Raw genomic sequence first — 18,101 nt, forward strand, 5'->3', positions numbered from 1 at the left:
GGTACAACTGATCTTTTAAAAAAGACTGGGCTAATTGCAGGTCACAGTATGCCCAAGCCTGTTCTGCTGTCAGGTCAACCTGAGCTTTGTAGCTTGCTTCCTCAAAAAGATGAAGTTTATGAGATCATACTAGCACCTCCCACTTGCCCTCCCCGAGAAGTATCAAAAATATGAAATCTCTACAAGGTTCATGACAATTTGTGGGAGACCCACAAATAAATGCCTTCAGCAGAGGAGTCAGGCAGCATTACCTTTATCAAGAGAGTTCAACCCGCTGGCCAGCAGCACGTGGGTGGGAGCCAAGGGGCAACCCTGGGGCGTTTGGAGACACTTCCCATGTCACACAGGGGAGGAGGAGACGTGCAGGGGGGAGATGGGGGGAAAGGAGGAGGAAGAAGACGAGGCATCAGTCTACCCAGAGTGAGGCCTTAGCTTTCATTGCTCATTTTAGCTCCAGGAACACTTTATTCTTTTGCAAAGTAGCAGTTTCTAAAGATAGTATCTGCAAGGCAGGTGATGCATGTTATAGTGCTATGGGTATAACTCCAAGAGCACTGACAGCGGACCATTGTCTCTACAGTAACTCCCCAGATACTAAAGCCACTTTTGCCATGGCTAACCTTCCCCCAGAACCAATCCTTATTGTACTGATTTCTTATAATGCCTTACAATGCCAACACTGCCCCTCCACGTAATCACCTGAGCAGCAAACATTCAAGGCAACTAGTAAGATTCCAGTCTTCACTACTGCTTATATGGTGTTATAACATTAAACTTGTCATTATCAGGCTGGGTCCCAGCTAGTGTAAAAGGGCGATGTGTTCTCATATTGTCTGAACATTACAGATACCTGCCAGCTGTGGCCCTGAGCCATTAGTGCTCTGTGAGTGACATTGCAGGCATGTGTGCAGGTACAGCCATATCACAGGCTGAAATACAGCATCCTGCAAGACAGCTTGCAGCGGTGTGCCTGGGTCTCGCAATCTTAGCTGTTTTATCACAGCTGGATGCCTCATCAAGGGCATGTCTCTCCCCTCTGAGCAGCGGCTGCTGTGCTGCAGTTTTAACGTGGCGAAAGGCAACTGCTCGAGCCATGTGACACAGAGTCGCCGGGCTGGATGCCTCCGCAGCCTGCTGCACCCCGGCTTGCAAGGGCAACCCACAGGGGCAAGGGGCGCCTGCTTGTGCCCAACTGCCTGTGCGGAGCTTCACACAAATGAATATTTAAAAATAGAGCTGATAAAAATAAATATAAAAATAGACCTCTTCCTTCCCTCCTCACCCCCCCTTTTTTTTCAATAAAACAGGTTGATGTCCAAGCTTGTTAAAAGGAAAATAAAAACAGTTTCTTCAGTATTTATTCACCCTAGGATTTTTTTCAAAGGACCCTAGAAATCATGATATTGCAGGAGCTTTGCTCTCTCCTGTCAGCCCTGCAGGGAACGCCACTGGCCGTAGTTTGGGCTTGCTCCTATCTCTGTGCAGGGGCTGGAGGAGGGGGGCAGCTTTTCCCTTAACCCTCTTCAGAGAATTAGGTAGGAATTTTGTCCTTTTCTCCCCACCCCTTGCCCTAATTAAAAGGAAAAAAACTCCTCCTCTGGAAATACTCCCCAGCTTGAAGTATCTTTTAGGCGCAGTCAGGCGGACTTGGTGTGGTGGTCCAGGGCTCAGAGCAGCTGTAATTACCGGGTCCTGTTTTGGAGCAGCGGCAGCATCACAGCTATTTCAAGGACCTACTTCCTGTGGCAGCTGGTCAGGCCCTAAGGAGGGACCTCCACCCTACAGCATGTATCTTTTTCTTTTTTTTTATAGCATCCTTTTAAAAAAGGCATGCCTACCTATCTGTCTAGGTGATATCCCTCCTTATATCGATCCGGATGCTGCTCTCCAGCTGCGCTATCCGAGACAGACAGAGTAACAAACACAGGGGGCGAAGGGAGACTCGGTCTCCGACTAAGCACCTAAACTCAGCTCTGCTTTAACTAAGAATCCTATTAAAGACAGACTATTTTATTACCTCTAAATAAATCCCAAGCCTTATATCTGGAAGCTTAAAAGATTTTTCTGTATAGTCAGCCAAATAAATTTCCCAGGATTGTAGAAAGTTGCAGGAAGGATTTAGTGTTTACTTCTTCTGGGAAGAAGGTGGGAAAGAGAATTACAATGGGGAAGCAGCAAGACAAAACAACCATCCTTTTCTGACACAATCAAGGTTCTCCCTTTTTGAGTGGTAAAAAGATTGTCCAGGAATGGGAAACAATATTTATATTTTAATTTACTAGCTTCATGCTGCCAGCACCAGGGTGCCGTGCACAGTGTTATTTGTAATCTACTCTCATATGTCATTAGGATATTTTCAATCTTGCTGCCTAGAGGCATTTTAACAGCAACTTACCCACCGCCCACAAAATCCATTAGTTAAAACAATAGAAATGAGCAGTTAGGCCAACAGCAATGGCACTGAAATTGCTTTGGTAAGTGCACATATAATGAGGACGGAGACTTTGGAGCTGCACGAGCATCGTGATAGACCTAATGGAATATATAGCTGCTGCAAATTATTCTCCATAAAGGGCAACGCCAGGCCTGGGTTTGTTTTTCCTAGACCACCTCATAGCTAGGGAACTACATTTAGCAAGAGGTAATTACCAAGCACAGAGATGAACATGCATATACATATTTTTTAGGGCATCTCTTCTAGCATGTGCCTGACGTGTGTGAAGCATCATTTCACACCTGATACTGGTTAATCTAGTCAGAGAGAGCCAACGTGAGCAACAAATGAAATTTTTTTCCAGGAGCCTTTGAAAGGGGAGGAGGAAGAGCGGGTCTGGGCTAATCACCTCCCCTTCTGCAAAGCCTCGAAGGCCGGAGAAGGAGAGTTTGGGGCAGATATGCTGCCCTGGCGCAGGCGGGCTGGCAAAGGCTCCCACTGCCAGAGACCATCCTCAGCTCTGCCACCGAGGTACCTGCCCTCCCAAGTGCTCCCGAACCCCATTCTATCAAAACAACTCAGGCTAGAAAACTCCTCCTATTAAACGTATCAACTCAAAAGCCAGGGATATTTTTCTTTTATTTATTTTTTTCCCCCAGGAGCAATTTCCTCAGAGCTGGGGAGTAGAATTGTGTTTCCAGGCTGCCGCTGCATGCAGACACCCTGCTCAGTTTATTGCTGAAGGGGATGGTAAGCAATCAATCCTGCACTTGGAAGTGAGGTGCTTAGTGACTTTCCTGTGTCAGCTTTTCTACTTTATGAGCCTGTCAAACTGCTTTTATTCACTTCTAATATAATCTTTGCACAGTAAAGAGCTTGCATGGCTAGAGACAGGCAGAAGGCTGCTGCCGTTACCTGGGAACTGTGATAAATTTCTAGGCAGCTTTTGGGGTAGCAAAAACTACGGGAATATTGATGTTTCAGGAACTTTATTTGTATCCTATCCTTTACGTGCATGTCCAGGTGTGTACGTACTGTTTTTCTTCCTAGAGTGTGCATACATGGAGGGAACTGTAAAAACTAATCACTTAATCAGTAAGGTAAAACTGTGCGGTTATTTAAAAGTTGGTCCATGAATAGCAAGAGCAGCACCAGTGTCTCACCAGACAACCCCACACCATGAAGACTGACTTACTGTCTGGGAATTATTGTTCAAAGCAATTGCATTTTTCTGTAACTGGGATTGCATGGGATTATGGTATTATAAGTGGGATTTTCTCTAAAGGCTGGTGGCTGCCTCTATTTTATGGATTACTCTAGCTTCTCCTAAATGGAATTTCAATAATGCTCCTTTAATGAGACTGCACTAAATTGAATTATGTACTGCTTGTGCTGAAGGGGGATCTTCTGTGATACTGGACATATGCACAGAAGAGGGTCCTATACATTCCTTTGTAGGGAGTATGTGTGACCTCCATAACAAGAGCTACAGTAACAGACACAAGGGAACCAACCTAACCCTGAATATTTGGGGGGTGGGAGAGGGGGAAGGTAGGTTCCTGGGGAGCTTTTTGGACCTCTGCTCACCACCATCCATCTTTATGGTCTGAACAGCTCAATTCTAAACGCAGAGATCAGAAATCCCTTGGGGACATTCTGCAAATTCTTTAAAAGATGCTGGTACCTGACTGAAGGCTCAGGAAATGCCATCACCTGTTTCCCCAGTTCTGATACCTTACAGTCAATTCCCTTCCTTCACCAAGTATCTCAAGAGAGTGAGGACAGGAGAGCAAAGCACGAGTAAAACACTTGGTTGGCAACATGTAATTGGAAGCTCTGCAGTCTTCCTGTTAGAAGTTAAGGGTAACGTGCTCCCACCCCTCTGGCAGGCTCCCAGGCAGTTTATGAAACTGTACAGGCTCTCCGCTTGCTGAACCAACACCCGTCCCGGTCAGCTCGCCCATGCATCCCGGGCCAGCGGCGAATCGGCCAGACAAGTGAGTTTTGGGGAAGGTCGTGGGCAGGGAAGAGAGGTGGCAGGGCTGGAAATTGCAGCTGTGCTTCGTTGCGCCACGGAGACTTGCGGCAGGCACTGCTGGGATCTGGCTGCTGTGGGTTTTCAGGCAAGATGAGTTAACAGGGGCTTTCCCTGAATATATCTTGCTTTCTTCGTTCTGCTCCAGCTCTCTTCCCTGAGTCCTGCTTTATTTAACCTGTTTGCTGGAGAGAATAGGAAAAAAATCACCGGCTCTGCTGTTTTACCCTTCCCCAGTGTCCGCTGCTGTGGTGTCACACGGGCCCTCGTAAACCGGGAAGCTCCATTGCACGCCCATGGCCGAGGCACAAGGCAGCGTGGGGACCTTGCCAGGAGGTGACGGCATCAGGCGCCGAGGCCGGGCCACGGTGGCGAGTCTCTCCGGGGACAGGCAAGAAGCTGGGGACGAAGGCTGCCACGCTCCTCCGCACAAGCCAGGGTGAGTGGCTGCTGCGTAGACACACTGCCACAACAGGGCTCCTTCAGGAACACATTTATTTACATTAAAACACTATTATACAAACTGGAAAAAAAAAAAAAGACAACATTTGAGAGGGGCAGGTGTGCCAAAGTCAGCATGTGCCTCATTTCTGCCCTGCACTGCCACTTTCGCTCCACTCCGCTCTCTGGTCAAGCTATGAGCGTCGTTATCCGCGTAGAAAAATCCCCTCTCAGCCCTCATTAGCCCAGTGTGGATGTCCGATGTTTTCTGTTTAAGTGGCTTTCAAACTATTCTTCTGCCTCCAAAGAAAACTCTTGCCCAAAGGTTTTTTTCTTAATTTATTTATGTAACACAGTGTAGAAAGCTATCAATTCATAAGCAATGGTTCTGTACAATCATCCTGCAGAGGATCCCCGTTAATTTTCGACCAGCAGGCACTTTTCCCCCCCCGAAGTGCTCACAATTAACAGGGATTCTTTTTAATATTTTTTTAAGATCAAAAAGATACATGGAAAAGAAAATAAAGTTTACCTTTCAATGCCTAAAGTGTGCACATAAAACAGGCACAAAGAAACAAATGTGTATTCCCATGATTTCTACATCACTAATACAGCAGGAGCAACAATCTGTACAATAATATGCAACTGCAGAGGAAAAGAATTTCAATAACTCATTTGGAATACTTTTTAAAAAATGTTGTTTTACTTTAAAATGCATAGTGATCAGAAAAAATGCTCAGCAAAGAGAAGCAGCTAACCCCACAGACACTGAAAGCATCCCCCATCAATTCTTAAAGCATATTTCAATTAGGACTTAATTTTTGTCACAAATCACAAGAATAATATACAACTGGCTAAGGAGCTACATGATAAATAATTGGGAAAGAGAATCTACCCATGCACTAGTTAAATACAGCTAAACTCTTTACAGTACACAAAAAACATTCATTAATAATGTAGTGTAAAGACTGAAATGTAAAGAGAAAGAGAGAGAAAATACATTACTGATTTTAATAATTCAAGTTCAGGCATCTACTTGTGTTACAGCACAGCTGTCAAAAGGCGATAATGAGTAAATAATAAAACAGAGTGTTTTTGTTTCTTTCCACATTATTCTATAACTGAACACCAATGGGCAGCGAAGCAATCATTCTGCTGTCCAACTCAGAGGCTGTTGTGGTGTCCTAGTTCTGCATTTGTTCAAAGAACTTGTAGGTGGGATTTTCATAGCCGTTTTGCTGCATCTTGGAAAGGTGGCGCTCTTCTGGTGTCACTGCAGCATCCACCTGAGGCAAGACGAAGAAACCAGGGTCACGTTCTTGTTCAACTCACAGCATACTGCGTTTCCTCACTTAATGGCCATCCAATGTATTTTGTATCCTCTACATGCATTTAGGCACAAAATATCCTCTGAAATGCAAGATAGGTTTTAAAGCTTGGGACTTTTTTATTTTTATTTATTTTTTATTTTTTAAGAAGGGAGGAAGCAAGTCAGGTCCCAAGCTCAGTCACACCCTCACAAGAAAATCTAAAATAAAGGTGGCTGGAGGTAGTAGCGAAGAACTCAACAGTTACTTGCCCTGCTGGACCTAGGTGCTCAGATACTTCTCCACTAGACAGAGTATTAAACCTAGCACCTGGAGGCCTGAGGAGGCAACTCTCTCTAAAAACTCTTCTCTCCAAGTTATGCAGGACTGCAAATGGCCTCAGGGAACAAAGTCAATATACTGCGCTGCACCTGGCAATAAATGAGAAGCCCATGAACAACTTTCAAGAGCAATCTGCAGGGATGGCCCTTCTTGTTAGGACAGTCATGGTTCACTTTTTGGATAGAGTAACGTGCAGGAACAAGGTAAGACAACAGGAACAATTCTGCAACTTGTTTATTTTTGCTGAAGGACTTCATGATTACCTGCCCAAACTCAGCAATACCACCTTGTGTTTTGTTTTTATTGATTGGTTCAGAAAGTTTGCAACATTACAGACAAAAAAGGGGATATATTTTCTATCTCCCTGCTAGACTCCCATTATCATGTCCCCCTCCTCCTTAGTACAGTATCTATTTGTGATTGACTGGATCTGAAATAAGGAAAAAACAAAAGAAAAAGAAAGATAAAAAAAGCTGGAAGTGGCTGGAGGCTGCCTTCTGTCTATACTATACTCTCAGATTTGTTGTAGGTGTAAGGTCTCAGGACCATTAAATAATTAGTTGATAAAAAATAAAATGAGAATACCAAAGAAAAACCAGAGCAGAGAGGCAGAAGGCGAGCGAAAATTTCATTGCACTCAACTGAAGCAGAACTTCTCTGCCTCCAATATTGAATTTGGTTCAGTTTAGTGACAAAAAGCTTGAAGTTTCTGCACTCGTTAAGTACTTCTACTTAACAAAAATTGACCTTTCCTGAGTGCTTGGAAGACAGGCATAAAAACAGCTAAGTCAAGACTTCTCCACTGAATACCTGCTGCTCCACAAATTATTTTCTTCTTTCACCGAACATTACAGTAATATAGAACTTCATCAAATTAGAGTGGGCGAGAACAGTCTTTAAACGTTAATTAGGTATTTTACCTCCCCTGTTTGAGCTAAATAGCTGTTGTGAATTCAAAACCTACCATCTCCTGGCTATCTTGTTAACTATCTATTAAAACAGAGCTAAGTGAGCCTCTCAGCTCTCTGACAGTTCTTAAAAGAGAAGGCAAAAAGCGAGTTTTACACAGTCAAAAATTTTAAATCAGGAAGGTGCCTAAGACTCTTTACATATTGGTTATGAACATTTTCATGTGGATTTCTGTAAGTAATGACCTTTAGCAAAAATAGCTGTTTATTTTTAGCATAAAAATAACCTTTTGGATAATGGAAAACGTATTCTCTCAGGAAGTATTATATAGCAGGCTAGCTTACTTTAACCTTTTAATAAAAAAGTAAAGAAGTAGTACTTATGTTTGATACTCATTTTAAATCTGCTCTGCAATACTAGAAATAATTCACCTCAGTGAGGACAGACTATGACCTTCTGTAGGTTGTTACCTGATGCTCTGGAAAAAGATAAAAGGTCTGTTGTCCCACGCTTGGGACAAAGGCAGAACTGCTCAGCTTAGTTTTGCAGCTGTTACTTTATTGTGGTAGATTACATTTGCCTTACCTGCAGTACCACCAGAACATGGCTCCTGTCAGAGGCATTTTCCATCCTGATGTTCTTGCATTGATTATTTAAGAGAATAAATGGTTCTCTGTGTGGCATGTATATTGGGGTGCTCAGATGAATTGCTGAAGCCAAGTTGGATTCCTTTTCTAATCCAGGTCCCTTCTAATCTCCTCAGCCATGTTCCAGTGCCCAAACTGCACTTTCAACCATCACTATGTTCAGTCAAATCTCTTTTTTGTCTTGCAGTAATTGCACATTTTTGTGACATATCCAACTTTAAGGGTCACACCCTGCTTCCACTTGCAGGCTATTATAAAACTCTCTACAATGGAAGTCCTGAGCTTTCTAGCAAGCATGTGATGCCTGCTGGTGGGGAACAGGATGCCAGCAGAAAGGATCCCTGGGCTCAGCTGATGTGGTGCTTCCTGTGTTTCCAATTTTGCAATATAACTTGACATTTCTGCTGTTAAAATACTGTCATTCAAAGCGTGGCTTTTTTTTTTTTTTGAAGTTGTATTTGCAATGAGTAATTCTCTTGTGCAACAAAACCCAAATACTTCCATTTCTTCAGGTCCTGTGGCATGCTCTCAGGCAGTAGGTTATTGTTTAGGGAGGTGGCGCTCTTGCTTTGAGCTTCTCTCTTTTCTGGTTTCCCTTGTTTTAGATATTAGGGGATACTAGATATTTTTCTTTCCCTGCCCTCCCTCCCCCTGAAGTGACAAAAGAAACTTACTTTCTTGCTGACAGCATGCAGTTTCCTTGCGCCAGCACATGCAGCCGGTGAGCACTCAGCTTGGCTGTCAGCAATCATTTCAAACCATCACGGGCAGGAGAACCCCGGGGAATTTCGCAGCCCGTCTCCTCTTCAACCTCTACACTCAAATCCCCAAGACACTTCTGTATAACAACCTGCTCAGCAGTGAGTGTACAACTGTGCACTTGCATTTTAAAGACTTGTCTGTCTGTGCCTGCTGTTCAAGCCTTCCTTTTTAACCCCCCTTTCCTGCAGAGACCTATGCCCAGCTGAAAAGGCAGCTGTGGGACTAGTGGGGCTGGGTGAGAGGCAGCGACAGAGCCGCCGCGACTCACAGCAATATCCTTGCAAGGATCTTCAGGTGCTTGGTTCGCTCCTGCTGTTTTACAAGTCCTTTCTCCCAGGGTTGCCAGTTTTCCCCTCCACAAGGCTGCACCATCAGTAACCATATGCAGTGAATTAATTTCTGGCAATTCCTCGACCCTGTCGCCATTCTGCAGAACACTGTTTTCAATGTGAAAATTTCATCATTATAATGGCAGCAGGGCCTAACAAATCCAGTTCAGTATAGGTCTTGTACAAACACACAAAAGGCCTAATGCCTGCCTTGAGGACCATGCAAATTTAACAGTGTTAACTATTTCCGTTGTGACAATGTCACCGCATGCCATCTGCTGCTGCTAAAGTTGTCGCTAACACGGCTGTGAAGGAAAGGGAAGAACAAAGAAGGGGAAATTGTAAGCGTTCCAGCAGCCTTTTTAGCACTCTCAGAAAATGAGAATACAATACAAACACACAGGAAAAACCACCCTTCCTCTTCTTCCTGAATGGGCTGCTGTAATGTCAAGTCAGCCCTGTGTTTTATCCTGCCACGCTACAGGAGTATCTGGTGCTTGTCCAAACCAAGAAGTGAGGACCGCTAGAGAGCTCACAACTAAACCCTTTGACTGCTCTAAAAGGCTCTCATCGAGGATGAAATCAAAGCCTAGCATGAAGCACTGGGCCAGAGAGATCAGGGATCTCCACGTATCAATACACACCTAAGAGCATTTCCCCTTCTATGGGGCTCACACACTAGGCTGGGATGCATGCAAGGGCATGCCAGAACCAGTGCTGGACTTCTCCGTATTTAAGCTTCAAACAACATTGTATTGAACCTTATAATCTGTCTTAGCTTTAAACCTCCCACTCATGATTTCTATTCAGAACTAGAAGACATGATAAGCCCCTAAGACAACCTTCTTGTGGAGAAGAAACAGAGTAAGAAAACAGAACAACATAAAAAAGAATCAAAGAAAGAGGAAGCAAAAGAGACTAAAGAATGGACCAGAAACTCAGAGGAAATTCAGGAAGGAGAAAGAGATTAGGAAGGAAATAATGTAAGGAAGGACAATAGAAATCAGATGGAATTTAAAAAAAAACTTTGCAAAATATTCCGTATCAAAAAAGTCCCATTTTGATAAAGCGGTTTACCAAAGAAGTCCAGTAACCTCTGAAATATAGCATTTATAGATGAAGGGGATTTATTGAGGCCTGCTGCTGACTATGCCACAGGTTAATCTATCTCACTGCCAACTTAAGTGCACTACTGCTCATCATGATTGTCTTCTTTACCTTTTACCCACTTTTCTTCTGACAAACAATTCCTCTCTTTTCTTACAACCTTTGAGCTATGTATTGCCCTGACAAGCTACACGTCTTTAAACCTGATTATTTCCTTGGTAGTAAATCACAAAAAGCCCTTTACCCTTTTTCTTTTCCCTTATCATTTTAAGAAGCTTTTTGCCATCCATTGCAGAGGTAGTAGGAGCAGAACACAGCATTCAAGACTGCTGAGAAGCAGCCCATACACTTCTCTTTTCTATGGCCTGATGTCTCTTGAGAAAACAGCTTGGACAGATAAATAACCTCTTCTTTTGAGCATGTTTGTCCTTCTATTGCTCCCGCTCCAGCCTCTACTTTTTTCATGCGGAACATCTTAATGTGGAGTCAGGAAGACAGTAATATTGCAGAAAACTTCTTATGCTGCCTCTGCACGTATGGGCCAGCTCAGAAACCCAGAACCTATGTGCAAGGCAGTCCTCAAAGACGCAGCGAACAGTATTGTTGTTTAAATTGTGGTTTTCTTTGGTAAATGGATGCTGTCTAATATACACCTGCAGATCTGTCTTTGACAGATGAACTTTGGAGAGTACAGCTACTGCAGTTTTAATGGCTGCTGCGCTTACTCCTGTGAGCCCTTATGTTGTCCCCCCCTCCTCACACGCTCCTGCTGGAGGTGCTGTAACAGAAAGCAACTGAGCTTCAGAAAGGAGGTACCGAAAGAGGATGAGTTGAGACAGTTGGCTGAAGTTTAGAGCATATGAGAGATAAGGATGTCTCTTTTGCCATCTGTTTTTATGGAGGAAGAAACCTCCTGCAGCCAGGTGGGCTGGGGGCACCAACATAAAACATCCTCAGAAGGTTTGTTGGAGCTCATTTGGGCACATATAATATGTAATTTCAATTACTCAGTCATCTATTTACGCACTTGTGATTGTCCTTTTTCCTGGTAAGGATCAATCACTTTGAAATATTTATATCATCAAACTTGTGAGAAAAATGACACTTTTTCAAAATAGGAAATGTATATTTCTCCTCAGAACTTCAAAAAAAGGGTAATAGGGCTTTTCATGATGTCTTCTGTTAAAGAAATCATAGTGAAATGAGAACAAGTATTACAGTCAGAGGTACCTTTTTTTGGAATATAGGAATACAGGTGGAATAGGACCTGTTTTGTAATCTTTCCATCCATTATCATAGCCTGAAATTTTCACAATAGTTGCTGACATGCAACAAACAGACAGGTTGCAAGATTTGTTACAATATACCTAGCCAACCTAGATCTGATATACAGCTATTTTTGCATCAAATATTTTGCTTTTTAGTGCACAGCATATTTTGTGTGCATCTCTGCTAGATCAATTAACCTTCTTTTAAATGGAATAGCTTAATTTTGAAGACATTTTAATAATAAACATTTATTGTACATGGACCTTTGTTTTTCATCAAGTAACTGCTACACAATTTTCACTACCCTAGGGCAAAAATAGGCGTTACGCCTTTCTTGCAGGCGAGAAGCTAAGACAGTCAGGTTATACAGTTTGCCAACAGCACAGAACAAGTCTGGCAGAATCAGGAATCTCAGCTGCCAATGGCAGACCCAATGCAGTGAATCTACCACGTGACATCATCTACAGTGTGGCACTATTAAATGACTAATATTCTTGGTAGATCTTTGTGCTACACCTTTAGTTTGTTTTCTGTAAAACATTTTATATCCTAAGTTAGGCTGTCATTTTGACATGCATAGCTTGTTCAGATTGTGCATATTATTTCCTGCAGAGGCCAACATTTCCAAGTTCATTTTCACTGAAGAAAGCTCATAAGAATCTAGGATTATCCTCTCTATATCATTCCATCAGGCAAAGTCTATCAGAAATTTGAAGCTCGTACTGCAATAACAGTATGCCACATCCAATGTCTGCTGCCGGGCTTTGGCCCACCAAGCTTCCTGACCTGTTCTGTTGTGGCTAAATGCAGACAAAGGAGGGTCTCGGCTGGGCAACCCCAACTCCCAGCTAGGACCCTCCTCCCACCACCTCTGAGTGTCCCTGCGTGTGCGAGTTCCAGCGTGGAGCCCCAGGCGGGCTGTTTCAGCAGGATGAACGCTCACCAACATGGGTCTCACACTGCAGCTGATGTATAACTGTTGGCAGCAGAAACCGACTGGGTGGTTTAAAATTCAAGCCTGTTTGAATCTTCCACAAAATGGGTTGAAAGCTTTCACACGGAAAGTTAAAACTGAGATTCTTACTTGCTATTTTCTGCCTCTCAGTCCAAAATTCTGCATGGCTTGTTGGGACTCAAATCTACCCTGCATGTAAGAGAGCGATCACCTCAAGTGCTCTTCTCACCCTGTCTCCTTGGAAGGTTTTAAACCATGAGAAAAAGCACAGCCTAGACTTTGGGAGGCTTAAGTCAAAGGCTTACTTTTTAAGACACTTCACTGCCACCAAAAATGGAGTATGTGCATTAGAAAATGACTCTCGTATTCACGTAGCATGACCAGAGCAAGGTTTATTTGACTCAAGGTGAAACCAACATAACTGTGGACTTGAAAATGATTTAGTTTCAATTAAAATTTCAAATATTGGTTTTGGAAGGCAAAAACCATAAATGTCTGAAGTGCTGCCTAATATAAAGTACTACCTGCACATTAGATACTCCCACAGCAAATTTCTAGATATCAACATGGGGTGGGGGCGGAGAGTGGGGGCAGGGAAAAAGGTATATGAACGCCCTTCCAGTTCTCATAATCAAGCTTTTCCTATTTATAGAGACTCTTTCTTAAATTGAAGCAAGAAACCATGTATTTTAAATTATTGTAAATTGACCACAGCTTTACTCAGAACATTGTGAAGAGACAATAGTTTTCATCTTGAAAAACTTATATAGAATTTTCGTATGTGTTTCTCAAATCTATGAGTTTCAGATTAGCCATAAATCAAAAGCTGTTGGCGGCAAAAGTTAATCTTGTTTAGAAAACAAAAAGTAATAAAGTATCCATATAAGACAAATCCTTGTAGCATACAGCACAATCCACAGAAGACCTGCCTCAAACCTTTATTTGCAGACTACACAAAGAAGTCTTTGTGTGTGAATTCCCAACAACAGTAAAAACATTTTTCTCCTTGTGCAGTATCCGCTCATTGGCTACTATCAAATTTCCCATAAAATGAAGTTCTGTGTTATAAGGTAATTGATCTGGGATAATTCCAGAACAATTTTTTGTGGTTTTATATCCAACTTCACATGGCTTATACTGTGTCTATACTTACAAACTGAGGCAATTCAATTCCAGTCTGCTATGTACAATCACTCTGAGCTAGCCAGTGTTCCACCAGGCTTCTTTCTTTGTAAACATATTCATGGAGCAGTGTGTTGATTGCGCGGTTCATGTGACACTGCTTGTGCTTGGAAACCTTGTCTTACCTCCACAACACCGTGATGAATAGATGTGTACTGCTTCTTCTTCAGCATCACCAAAGTAATGACAATCACTGTTGCTATGACAACACCTCCCACCATTAGTCCAATGATGGCACCTTTATTTGAACCCACATCTTCAGCGAAGAACACCTACAAAAGAAAAATAAAATAAGGTGGCTAATAGAAACCTCATCGACTGTTTGGCTAACATGCACAGCTGCCAGAGCAATTCAAAACCTACTGAAGTATCTCTAATTAAACGCTATTGCATGTCATCCTAATTATTCAAAACTGGATCACTGCAGTACAAAAGCTCTCCTAGCTGGAGAGGAGGTACAAAAGTGTTTTTTACTGCCTGTAGTGTAGCAGTTTTGTGCCTAAGTAGAAGACTTATTTCTGTTTTTTAAATTGGCGCCTTACAGAGGTCTTAGAAGCAATACAAGTGTTACAGTAGTTGCTTTTAAAAAAAAAAAAACCAGCCAAGCTAATTGTAAAATGACTGATAAGCTCATATAGGAGTAACCAGGAAGCAACAAATTTCTTTATTTTTAGAATGTAAATCATGAAATTATTCACAACTTGACACCTCTTCAGCTTTTTGGGACCAAGGCTGACACACTGGTTTGATAAAGCAGTAGAGAAAACCAGTAGGACAACAGTGAAACTCACAGATGACTAGTTGGGAGAAAAGTCTCCCAGAAGATGGACAAGAGCCCAGCAAACATGAGTGTGCTAATTTAAGTGACTAGAAAGGGAGTCATTGAGCTTTCACAGGGCAAAGGGAGAATGAGCTACACCTGGATGATGACAATCCTCATGTGAGAGAGAGCCAATATGACAGCTGTGCGAAAAAAAAGCAAAGATCCACTTGAATTGTGTTTATTGATAAGGCAAATCAGCAAACAGCAAGGTGCTTTACCATGCATTTAATAAGGCTGGCTGTTAGGAATGAGAACAAGTATGAGAAGTGGGTGATTGTTTTCACTGTCCCATATTGTATTCAATTAATATACTGAATTATTTTACTTCTATGCATATTTTACAAATCTTTTGTCTGCTTGTCAATAGCAGGTTTTTATTATTATTATTTTTAACCGAAATGGGCAAAATGGATTAGAGAACATATTACATTCATAGGATTGTAAGACTACCTCTCTCTGAAAGACTAAATTCTTTGACAAGTATTTAACAAAAATGCAAGGGGAAGCAGGAAACCTGCTGAGAATTATAATGAGCTGTATTACATTTGCACTCTTTAAGAAAACACAATCTTCCTCGGAGAGGTATTAAAACATGTAATATAAATATGTATATTGTCCCTGGTTGTATGCAAGAAATATGTTTAAACAAAGCTGGAAAACACACACAATGGACAGTGTTGGCATACACTGATGTGAAGTAGTAATGTCTTCTGTCAATTTTACCTGCATAGGAAGGAAAGTCTATTACCATACTATTTTAGAGCACTGTGAAATGTCCCAGCTAACATACATGTGCAACAGAGGAAGGCCTTACGCATACTGAAAATGAACTTTATATATAGTTAAAACACAAATATCCATAAAGAGGAAAATAACTGCAATTTCAGAGCAATTCAGAAGTTTGCATGTAAAATACAATGCATAGCTGAATTCAAAACAATATCTTAAGGAGACTGTTTCACCCAGGTGAAAGTATTTTTCTACTTACTGCTTGTGAATTTAAACTAGCAGAAAAGATGTCTTCAAATTCTAACCTCAAAACCAACTTGGCTGGGAATAAGGAGAATATACAACTTCAGAACTCACTGATATGAAATGGCTATATCCATTTAACCACTGACAAGTCTATTCGGAGGTTATCAGCTGGGATATGGCATGTGACGCACATGCAACACACTGCAAGGCATCATTCCAGTATTTTCTCAATGATACTGGACTCCTTGCTCAGTCTCAATTGGGGAAAAAACCCAAACAAAAACCAAAATAAAAAAACAAAACTAGAGGACAGCTTACTAATTTTTAAATAATGATTGTAGCTATCAATGAGAAGTATGACATAAAATGCTTTAAAAAGCTTGAAAACTCTTCTACTAAGCATGACGCATTATCGAAGTTCATGGATCCCACCGGTATGGGTAGCTTGCAGCTCCAAATTGCTTGGGACCATATCCAAAGCACTTCCACATTAAAGGTTACTGTAGCAAAGCACATGTGACACAGGATCAATAATGTAGGAACAAGTGTATGAAAACACATTTCTACATGTTCCTTCCTTCCCTTCAGTAAACTCACACAGGTTTACTCCATCAGGATGTTTAACTCATCTGAGCTAAGCATGTCAGAATTTCTCAAATTAGCGCTAATGCATTTTGGATTAGTTCATCAAACTGGGAATTCTCAGTTCTCAGCATCAAAGACATGGTGGAATATCATTTTACACAGTGATTGCCTAGTTCAAATGCAAATGTGAGTCCCATGCTAATTTTAATTTTCAGCACTACTCAGCTTTAAGAATACATTAAAAAAAAAGCTTTCAAGTTTAATATCAGGATATTGAAAGTCAGGAAAGTGAAATCTCATCATGTAATATACCTTTACAAAACTGGAAGCAGAACAGGTTTCTAGTCAGTACTGCTGCATAGGTTCTTCACTTCTTATTAAGGGACTGCAAAAAGCCTTAAGAAGATGCTTATTCTCACTTACATGGCTTTTGGTTGTGACTTTTCATAAGAATCACAGTTCAAAGGGGATATGTTGTTCCTATCTGCCCTTCACCTGTTAATCATATACCCTAAGAAACAAAATACAGCGATACAACCAAGTACAAATTAAAATTAAGGCCAGTGGAGAATCTCCCCTTATCCCAAGCAGGGAATTTTGTGAGAGGTTACGCTCCGTAGAGATCAGCCCCTTCATGCACCATCACCATCTGTTTTGAGAGGGGAGGAATCTATTCCCAAAACAGAGTCACTCTCCAGCACCGCTGTGTTTCTTGCTGCACCCTGCTAGGTCTCCATCAGACTTTGTTTTACCTACTTAGTGTTGCCCTTCCTCTGCATCTCCGCTCTTCAGTTATGTGATCCATGACAACAAGAGATGGACCATGGGGCAGCTTTGGTACAAATGACCATATCTGGTCGCGTACAAGCACGAGGGCAGGAACGGTCAGCATTGCTTCTTACGTCAGACTTAATGGTATTCAGCCTTCACTGCTAAAATTATTCCAGATTTACTCCCACTTAAGTAAGAACCAGAAGAAGCAGAATCTGTTCATGTGAAAACTTTCTGAGGCAATTTTGACATCCCCATCCCTCAGGGGGAAACAGCCATAATTGGCCCACAAGCTCAGAATTTAATCACCAATTCAAAATGTACACGTAGAAAGCACCATTTGCTCGCTTACCAGCTTTTGATGATGCACTTCATATCCTGAGTCATGCCGGAACTCTGCATCCATCTTTACTTCAGATATCTCTTCTGTTTTAACATTGGTCAACCCAGAACCTGCATTGCACCACAATGACAACTCATTAATGTCCTCGAGTCAATTATGCTCTACTTACCTCCACCATTACAAGAGCAGAAGGCAATGGTATCATTCACACAGATGAGATGTGATTTAACATTCACACAAGATAAGGTGTGAAAGGGAGCTGGGAGAGAAGTGAGGTACATTTGATGTTTCATTCTCACTGAGGTGATGGAGAATGAGCTGGTAAAATTTCTCCTGTTAACGTTCCTTAATCCACTGTAGCTATGTTGGTACACGCACCAAAGGCTTTCAGTATGAAATACTGCAAGAACTAAGCTGTGAGGGATTAACAGTGGTCTCCTGAACTGGCTCAGAAGATGAAGACAGATCCACTCTGACAGCATCTCTAGAAACACCAAGGAAATTTGATGTTTAAGCTGAAATCTTCCTCCTCCCTAGCTCAGGCTGCTGTGAAGAAAAAGACATACCCATGGTGTGAGGTGTTGAACCGCAGATACTACATTCTCTTGCTTCCAGTGAGTCTGTACCTTATGCACAAACATGCATAAGAGTTATTAAAAATGTTTGTGAAGTTTACAGAACTCTTGCTTTTATAGTGCAGACTGTTCAGAATTAATATGATTCAAATTTTGACTTCTGCCTGAGCTATAACCCTGCCTCTTGATTAGAAGCAGACAGTACAGCAAGTAACCAAAGCTTGCAATGATTTTAATCATGGATAGTTTGCAGTCCTCTTTTCCCCTTACAGATGTGAAGGTGGGGATGCTGCACAAGCTGGAAAGAAGG

The 18,101-nt window shown here is 41.9% G+C and overlaps 1 protein-coding gene across 4 annotated transcripts in view; it reads right to left on the reverse strand.

The window, feature by feature from the left end:
- Positions 1-5,232: 5,232 nt before the first annotated feature.
- APP (amyloid beta precursor protein) overlaps positions 5,233-18,101 on the reverse strand; it is a 232,963-nt gene continuing 220,094 nt past the window's right edge. For all 4 annotated transcript variants that reach the window (XM_064523722.1, XM_064523718.1, XM_064523713.1 and 1 more), the window contains 3 exons: positions 17,226-17,326; positions 13,845-13,991; positions 5,233-6,196 (listed from right to left, as the gene is read on the reverse strand). In XM_064523722.1, the coding sequence (XP_064379792.1) occupies positions 6,095-6,196; positions 13,845-13,991; positions 17,226-17,326 (350 nt within the window). In that variant the 3' untranslated portion in view covers positions 5,233-6,094. The remainder of the gene's footprint in view (positions 6,197-13,844; positions 13,992-17,225; positions 17,327-18,101) is intronic.

Source organism: Dromaius novaehollandiae, chromosome 1 (assembly GCF_036370855.1).
Source record: "Dromaius novaehollandiae isolate bDroNov1 chromosome 1, bDroNov1.hap1, whole genome shotgun sequence".
NCBI classification, from domain to species: Eukaryota; Metazoa; Chordata; class Aves; order Casuariiformes; family Dromaiidae; genus Dromaius; species Dromaius novaehollandiae.